Here is a 9502-nt window from a genome sequence, read left to right on the forward strand (position 1 = left end):
CCTTACATTTTAAAATGGCTAAGTTAAACTTTGATTTTCTCTCTTTAATTGATAAGTTGATTTTTTTAATTATTTTCATATTTTTGTCTTCTTTTTCACCCTCTTGGTAGGAATCCATATTGGATCTTTTTTTATAAAAATTTGTTTGTTTCTCTTTTGTAGAATTTTTTGTTATTTTATTTATTTCTTCCATTTTCTTTTCTATTGTTTTTTGTCCATTCAGAATCCTTTGAATGTGATTGGATCTATTTATTTTTAGTTCTTCCTTCATCTTCTATTAAAATAAAATATACATCATTAGATGTATTTTTAAATTTTTTTTGGGTAAAGAAAAGATCATTCATTATAACAGGAAGCATTCAAAGTTGCTGAACAAACCTCAGACAACCAAGAAGAGGAATTCCACTCTTCCCTGCCTGTACAGTTAAGAGCTTTCCTGGCTAGGGAATCAACAAGGTTGTTCATATCCCTAGAAATAAAACCAAAAGTTACATTGAGATATTGTCTCAAGATTTCTATATCTTGAGTAATAGAAAACAACTCAATTGGGGAGGGGGTTCTATAACAAAGTATATCAGCCACTTCCTTACAATTAGTTTCAAAACATACTTCTTGCCAATGCTCCTGAAGACAATGTAATAACCCCTCACGGACAGCTAGTATCTCCCCTTGAGCTACTGATGAGAAGTCCATAGGAATAGAAACAGCTACTTTAATCCTTCCATTTGCATCTCTTACTACAAATCCAATTCCTCCTTTATTATTTTTAAGAGATGCATCTGTATTGACCTTCAACATAGTTCCAGTAGGAGGCCGCCATTCCCTATTATCTTTGTACTCTATCTGTCTACACCTTTGCTCATCAGTCTTTACATTAGACAACCAGAATTCTATAAAGATCTTCTCTGCATGAAGCCAAGTTGCCACTGGATCCCATATACCAACATTAAACAAAAACTCATTCCGGCCTTTCCATAAAGTCCAACATATAACAACACACTTACCAGCAATCTCCATCCTCCAATCCTTAGAAGCATAAGGTACAGAGGACCAAGCATCAATAAACTGGTCCAATCCATTACCTACAGCAGGGACAAGACATGATAAATCAGCAGCAAACCAAGTAGCCTTCGCAAATGGGCATTCCATTAGAATATGCTCCACAGTTTCCACTCCCATTCCACATCTCCAACAAGTAGTCTCAATGGTTATTCCCCTCCTTTTTAAAGCCTCTGCTGTTGGCAAACCACCAGCACAACACCTCCAGAGAAATTCCTTTACTTTTAACTTATTGTCCCTTTTATCAGAATTTACCAAGGAAAAAAATGGGAAAAAAGAATCCTATAAAAATTGGAAAAGAAAACAAAATGAAAAAAATAAAAAAACACGCCTAATTGCATATTGATTCTTATGGAAAAGCAGAAAAGAAAGAAAGAAATAGATGAAAAGAGAAATAAAATTACTTTGATTAATTAAAGGGACAAAAATAAATGATAATTTGATTATTTTAAAATATTAGGGGAGAAGAAGTGGTTAGAGTTCACTTTTTTGAGGAAAACAAAAGTAGAACTTTTGAGTGGGAAGTAAGAGTAAATAGAGAGTAAGTATAGGGGAGAGATAGAAAGTTTTTCTTTAAATTATACTTAGTACATGCTTTAGAAGCTTATATTTATTTGACAAAATAAAATCAAATTTTTAATGGTTCAAGTTCAAGTTCAAATATTTGGTTATTCTGGCTGAGTCACAAATAGGGGTATCAATGGTTTAGTCCAAGTCAATTTTGGTGATGTAATTTTCAGTTTTAGGTTAAAAGCATTAAAATTCAAACACAAACCATTAGCAAAGGTTTAGTTTTAGAATGGTTTGGGATCCATTTGTGTTGAGTTTTGACTAACAATTGAATTTGATTTTGAGATCAGTATCAAGCTATTATCAAATCATTTAGTACATTTTAAAATACAAATATATTGAATATTAAATCATGCCTCTTGGGCTTAAGGCCAAGACAAAATCCATATGAGTTAAAATTGACTGGAAAACCCCACATCCTACCAAAAAAAATAATAATAATAAAAAAAATAAATAAAATAAAATCAGACCCCACATATGTGAGGGGTCTTTGGAGCTATTTCTACTAGGCCCATTTGAAACATGTTTTGTATTATTTGATGATTGATTTTGTTTCAAATAGTAATGAATACCCATGTAGGGCAACATATAAAAAGTCTATTAAGCTCTTACAAAAAAAAAAAAGGTGAAAGTTTATTAAGCCCAACACTGTCTAACTATGACTTCTTACTCTATATTTTCTTTACCATAAGATCAACTCCATACTTAGGCTCCACAATCATCACAAATTTTGGGCAGTGCTGGTATTTTGGAGAAATAGAGAAAGAGAATTTGGAAACCATAAGTGAAAGTAGAACCTTCAATTCTGTTAGTGCAAAGTTCTTGCCTAGACACAACCTTGGCCCAACTCCAAATGGCACATAAGTTTGAGGATACTTGCAAGCTTCAGAGACTCCATTTTTAAACCTGTTAGGGTTGAACTCGTTTGCATCTGGTCCCCAACTATCTGGATCTCTGTGTAGTGTGGGTATCAAAGTCCACAGCCTTATGCCTTTTGGAACAATGAGATCTCCTAGCTTTGTGTCTTTCAATGTCTCTCTTGAAATGAATGCACCAGGAGGGTAGAGTCGTAAGGTTTCTTGAATCACCATCTCCATCTGCAAACATAAAGCTAAATTATTAATTGGACATTTTGTTACCACCAAACCCAAGAACAAAGTTAAAAGCTAAAAGGATGGACAAAGAAAGAAAGTAACCCATAAACACTGGCACCAACAAGCCTTAATTTTTTGCCCTATTCTTTTTCTTCTTTTTCTTTGGAGGCTCGAAATCAATAATGAAGTTTTTATAAACTTGAAAGCGATCTTACTAGCACGGTTGCTTCTCCTGCAACCATCATGATTAGAAGCATAGACAAGGATAGGGGTTTTGCAACAAGTTGTTTATAACCAAGTTTCACAATAGGTTGTCCATAACCAGAGGAGGAAGGGAGCACGATAAGAAGGGGCTAGCCAAGCTTTTGAGGAAAGAAGAAACCCCCAGTCCATGAAGGTGCACTAGGCGGCTGGAGAAGGGGTGGGGTCAAAAGAGAACTACCTCTTATGATTATATGTGGGGAAGATCAAGAGATTTCTGTGGGGTGGAGCGTCACTTCCATGCAGCCAAGGTAATGGGACCACATGTAGAAGCATTGACATGATGGGCATTTCTACTGAGTCTGGATCATCTACCCTGATAGGTAGAGGTTTCTGCTCCCCTCACACTTCTCCACCATACATTAGTACATGGTCCACCTCTAATTTTTTTTTCCTTTCCGAATTTAAATATGGATTCCCCCTCCTGATGTGTCGTGAAAAAATTTGAAGAAAACATAGAACTCTATCAGTCAAGGAAGAGGATTCCATGATTCCATCTCATTTCTGCCTTTCATAAGAAGAGGTGGCGCTTCTTTCCCCATAAGGCCATAACCCCACCCACCTTTGATATAAGTTTTACACTCCCCTCATAAGAAACATTCCTCCATTATCAATTTTGTAATTTCAGAATTCAAAATGTCAAGGAAATGATTGATGTTGGAGACTACTAAAAGATTGGAAATGGTGGTAATTAGATCTTAGGAGAAAAGGAGAAGTCTTTTTATGTCACACGAAATTAAGGTGTAAATATCAAACTAAACAATATCAGAAATAGAAACCACCCCGTGAAATTGAAATAAAAATCATACCAAATCAAAGCCCATGTAATTTGTACATACCATTTTCAACTTGCGTAAGGCATCAGCATCTGGCAATCCACCTCCACAAACCTGAAAAACTTCTTGACGAACGCGGTCTTGCCACTCAGGAAATAAAGCTAATAACATCAAGCACCATGTAGAAGCTACTGCTGTTGTTTCATGACCAGCAAAGTAGATGTTGGTGCAACTATCAACTATGAACCGGTTTGATGCTTGTTTGCTAAACTTATCACTCATAGCTCCCTGTAGGATCATTTGTAACAAATCCTTCTCTAAGCTTTTGTTAGCTATCTTCTCTTCCCTCTCCTTTACTGTCTTCAATATCAATGCTTCAATCTCTTTTTCTAGCTTCTGTATGTCTTTATCAGTACTCTTGCTTGGAAGACTTCAAAAACAAATAAGCACTAGTGAAAAGCAACATTGAAGCTAGCTTTGTTTTAAAATTACTTCCTAAAAAATTTCTGCCATGGATTCCGTCTTTCTAGATGTTTAGGCCATACCAGAATGGTTCTTATACGAGGACCTGAGCTGGAAGATTTCGGGCATTTTTTATGTCATTTCTCATTCTCTATTTGCCTACTTAAAATAGAGAAATACAAGAATTCATCTTTTTGTCAAAAGTGAAAATTGTTTGGTAACTTTTGTCTAAAATAAATTATGAAATGAAAAATATGTTTAAAGTATCAAAAAAATAATAATAATAGTAATGAAAATTGAGAATAGATCATTAGGGTTTGGGAGTGAGAAAGTACAGAAATAATAAAGTTTTCATAAAAGGAATCCATATTTACTATCATAGCCTTAATTTGCATTTTGATTTTAATGTGCAAGAATGAATAGAATAAGCTATTGACCTAAAATACATAATCCTTAATAGAAAAAAAAGTCTATTTTGAATTTTGGAAGTTTTTTCTATTCTTTTAAAATAAAAATAAGATTTAGCATAGATACCCAAAACAAAAAGAAGAAAAAATGTAAGCAATTGAGAATGAGATTAACAAAAAGACCCTTCATTTCATTCTTCCTCTTGAGACCCTTATTACACCAACAAAAATAGGAAGGATAGAACTTATATAAAATGGTTACGGAGTAGTAAATAAGTACCTCAAAGCTGCTCCTTTATGCAAGAAACCTCTTTCAGATAACATTTTCTCAAGAACCCGGATCTTAAAGAAGATGTCTTTGCCTTGAGAATAAGAACTCCCAAAACAAGTTTTGGCAATAACATCAGCAGAAAAGTCTCTTAAATCTTCATCAATTTTTATCTCTGAAATTCCTCCTTTAGATTCAACTCGTTTCTCCCATTTCTCTCTCAATGTTAGCCCAGACTCCAACATTAGCCCCACCATCCGCTACTCCCACAAGAAGAAAAAGAAGTAAGAACACATTACCCAATGGATAAATTGGAAACTAACAAACAAAATTTCTTAAAAACTTGGATAAACTTTCGAATTAGTTTAAAATTTTTTATCGAGGGTAAAGAAATTTCTGATGTACCTTAACCTTGTCCATAAAGAACTCGGCAGAAATGATTTTCCTTTGAGTGGACCAATGATGACCATTAGAGACCAGAACACCCTCACCTAGCAAAGGTTTAAGAGTTTTCGTTGTATGCAATGGTTTCCCTAAATCAAATGATATTGCTTGGGCTATCTCCTTCACCAAATCAGGTTGATTCACGTACAGGTTTAGTGTTCTACCAATTGAATACATATAAATTTGACCTGCAACAGAAAATTTTTAGAAATATTCATAAAATGATATTATAGAAAAAGAAATTTCAACCCAAAATTAAATAAGAAAGAAAAAAAAAATTTATTTGATTTCAAGAAGAGTATCTAATTAAGCATGTTCAATGGTGAGTGGAATTGACATAGAATTGATTCTTCACTACTACAAGATAATAAATTAACTTAGTCTAAATGGAGAAGAAGAATCACTGATTCTTCCAACTCAGCCAATTAAAATTTATCAACAACAATCACTTTTTCCTAAACAGAAAAAAAGGAACAGTTAGAAAATAGTAGGCATGACTGGCCTACCTAAGTCCTAAGAATTATTTCTTTTTTTCCCCTTGATTGGTTATGGAGAAGCAAACCATTTTACAAATATAATCCCTCCTACGCTAAATTTATTTATTAAATATTTTTTTTAAGGAATTAAAGTGGCTACTCTATTGTCATGCCAGTCAATATACAATAGTGGTTGATGACTATTATTTATACTAAAATATGAAATGCCTAATGGCTTTTTTTATTTTAATATAACTAGCTTTTATTTTTAATTTTATGGGGGTTGGCTCAACAGTGTCCAATGAAAGCATATGCCCAATATAGGGTGTCTTGTTCCTGAATTACAACTATGATATAGTGACTATTACACCAAGGCTAGTCCCCAAAATGAAAAAAGTCTGAATCCTCTACCTCTCAGGGTAGAGGTATGTTAAAGTATTTGAGTCATACCCAACTAATGTTGAGGTACTCAAGTTATATTCAAACTTATTGTTGAGGTATTTAAGTTATACTCAACTTATTTTCTAATATGAGCCATTAGATTAGTTACGATCTAACGGTGTAATGGACTTTTATAAGAGAGTCCAATTTAAATAGAACACGATATTTATTCTATAAATACTAGCTAGAAGCAGCAGTTTGGGTATTCCAATCTAGATACTCATGGTGTAATGCTTTAAGCAACCTTGTGCTTAAACCCTAACTCTAACAAGGTGTTCTCCTCACATTTTCCTACCCCACATTAGGAGGGTGATTCACCTCTAGTTTTTATTGTCATAATTCAAAAATGGGATCCTCTTTTATTATATGGCTGAGAGGTGTGAGGAGAACATAGATCTCTATCCATCCGGGTAAAAAAATCCAAATTTGGATGGAAACCCATTCTACTTTACTCATTTAAGATTTAGATATGGAAAAAGTATATATCAGTCTGGCATAAAATATGAAAAGTAAACAACTTCATACACTCCAAGGAGGCAATTCTGTTCCAAATTTCATCAGTGATGAACAGCTTGCTAATGTTGAATAAAATGAAAAACCTGCAACTATAATATTTATAGTAAGAGATGATAGTAATAATCATGAACAATATTTCTATGACCACCTATATAAAACTTAAAATAGCTCTAACGAAACTAAAAGCAAAAGAAGAAGTAGAAACGATGCAGGTGTACCATATTGTTTTCTCCATTGTTCAAAATATGGGAAGAGAGCGCAAGTGTAATCATGGGCTGCAATATCTCCATGATCCTTAACCTGCTTCATATTCAAAGCCGCCTCTGATCTGATCTTCGTCATCTCAGCTATGTTTCCAGACAGAAAAGAAGAACGTGGAGGTCCTGTAATTCCTTGCTTTCTTAGCTTCTCTCTAAGCCTTTCTGGTTTAATCCAAACAACATTCAAGACATATCCAATCAAACTGCAAAACCCTACCAGAAAAAAGCTCCATACAACCTTCCCAACCCAGAACTCCATTTTTTTCTCTCTCTCTCTCTGTGTGCCTCTCTTTGTCTCTAGATCACTCTTTGGTTCTTCATTCAATATATGAGGCAAAGTTGAAGACGACGACAAAGATGAGTTTTAAAAATGGCAGTACGGTTTCTGACGTAATCAAGTAAAAATGGCAATACGGTTTCTGAGTAATCAGGTAAAAATGGCAGTCATCAACTTTACAACCAAGGCAAAGAATCTCTCTTTCTTTTTTTTCAATGGTAAAGTAGTCTTTAATATTTTTTTCATTTCCATTTTTTTACATTTGCATTTGGATTTTTTTCTTTTTTGAGGTTAGTAAGAACATTACATTATCTGTTGACAATTAAGACATAAACCAAATTACATTATACATTATTGTCATCTCTTTCATATCTATATTAGGTTATATATTAAATTTAAACGTGTGATGATTACATTATTACAATACTTTGTATGATTTTCCATAAAATTCAATGGATGCAATTCAACAACTCTATAATTGATCAATAGTTACATTTCACCAGGTTCAAGATCTCCTAATAGTAATAGAATGATTGATATCCTAGTCACAAGGGTTTAGTTCTTAAATTATATAATTTGCTCCTCCACACCCAAACCCCTAGAAAAAGATATTTGAAACTCGATTGAGACCTAGAAAAGGAGCCAACCTAAGCCTCTCTTTCTAGGTTATAGAAACAATTAGTGACCATATAAGTATGGAAAGAAAAGTATTTCACAACAAATAAAGAACCCAAAAAAAGAAGAAAAAAAGGAAATTTTATTGGCATCATTGATCCAAGTGTGAGGAGTACAAAGAGATCTAGTTTAATAATTCATCAAGCTAGGAAAGCATCATGACAACCCTAACTAGATTTTTCAAAATGAGTGAAGTATATAATAATAAAGATTTTAAGCCATCAATGATTTGGGCTCTCCTATATTATAAAGAAAGATCATATGCTTGATAAGGTATTTGATTCTAACAATGAAAAAGAGGTGGTGCAGAAAAGTTGACCTATAGCTAACTTTTGTCTACAAAAGAAAAAAGAGTTCACTAAAAGAAGCAATGAATAAGAGCAGAAGGCCAATAGCTACATTATGACAAAACCTTGACATCAAAGAAAGATTTCATAGAATGTGGTGGTGGGGGGGGGGGGTTGGTGGGGGAGGAGAAATTAGAATTTTCTCCACCCGTGTGCAGAGGATCTAGACTCGGAGAAGATAGATTTAGATAGCACATGTTCCACATAGGGCTAGTGGGACTACACCAAAAACATTGGTTCAAGTGAAAGGTCTCTGGTTTACCCCCAAAAAAAGAGTGAAAGGTCTTTTTTGTGTACTACTGTCTTCAGGTATAGCAATAACATGGTTGACTATTGTTATTTTCCTAGTTTCAATTCATTGAAAGAAAATCCAAAATCATTCAAAATATGGGTGGAAAAAGGACGTTCAAGCGTGAAATAGAACAATAAATTGGTTCAACAAGAGCGGTTAGGGTGGATACGAAAAAAGTTTTGAATAATTTTCCTAATCCGAGGATCAAAATCACATCATTTGAGATTGTAATAAGGGGGCATTCTTTTCCCTTTCAAACCACATATGGAATGTTAAAGTTAAACACAATAATCATAGCATACTATCATACTTTTTTTTCCCGTTAAAAGGGTCTTTTGTATTAAAAAACGAAAAGAAAAATAACAAACATACCATCAAAGTGTAACAAAAATTATGATTGATAATGGGGCATTCCGAGAATCGAACTCGGGACCTCTTGCACCCAAAGCAAGAATCATACCACTAGACCAAATGCCCTACTACTATCATATGTACTATACTATATACTATATACTACTATTATAAAAGTATGAATACAATGGAGATGACTACATTCCCCCCAAAATAATCCCAAGCATTATTAAGGTGATAAAGATTATATGAATAATTTCTGATTTCTATGAGGACGTACAAATGTGTCTATTTAAGATGAGTACAATTGGGTTTCCTAAAATACCCTGAATCATTCTTTACGTTCATAAAGGCTTTTTTAAGAATTTATCCTCTCTATGAGGACATATTTGTCCACTTAATATGATTTCTAAAATACCCTCGATCATTATTTATGTAGCAAAAGATATAGGAAGAATTCATTTTTTTTCTAGGAGGTTAAAATTGTATATTTAAGTATTTTTTTTATTATAATTAATCAAACAAC

General features: G+C 33.6%; 2 protein-coding genes and 1 non-coding gene across 3 annotated transcripts; all 3 read right to left on the reverse strand.

Moving 5' to 3' along the window:
* Positions 1-336: 336 nt before the first annotated feature.
* On the reverse strand, positions 337-1179 carry LOC149002124 (uncharacterized). Its single transcript, XM_089138641.1, has one exon. The coding sequence runs from the start codon at positions 1177-1179 to the stop codon at positions 337-339; it is 843 nt and encodes a 280-aa protein (XP_088994767.1).
* Positions 1180-2172: 993 nt separating this feature from the next.
* Positions 2173-7310, reverse strand: LOC149002125 (cytochrome P450 714A1-like). The gene is made up of 5 exons (XM_089138089.1): positions 6993-7310; positions 5303-5529; positions 4910-5157; positions 3824-4190; positions 2173-2726 (listed from the first exon to the last, which is right to left on the reverse strand). Exons 1-5 carry the CDS (start codon positions 7291-7293, stop codon positions 2301-2303), a joined length of 1569 nt encoding a protein of 522 aa, XP_088994215.1. The 5' UTR covers positions 7294-7310; the 3' UTR covers positions 2173-2300.
* A 1720-nt stretch (positions 7311-9030) lies between these two features.
* On the reverse strand, positions 9031-9102 carry TRNAP-UGG (transfer RNA proline (anticodon UGG)). The gene has a single exon. It is a non-coding gene; the product is annotated as a tRNA-Pro (tRNA).
* Positions 9103-9502: the final 400 nt, after the last annotated feature.

Source organism: Hakea prostrata, chromosome 10, assembly GCF_041222555.1.
Source record: "Hakea prostrata isolate BN-2017 chromosome 10, UWA_Hpros_2, whole genome shotgun sequence".
Classification (NCBI taxonomy): domain Eukaryota; kingdom Viridiplantae; phylum Streptophyta; class Magnoliopsida; order Proteales; family Proteaceae; genus Hakea; species Hakea prostrata.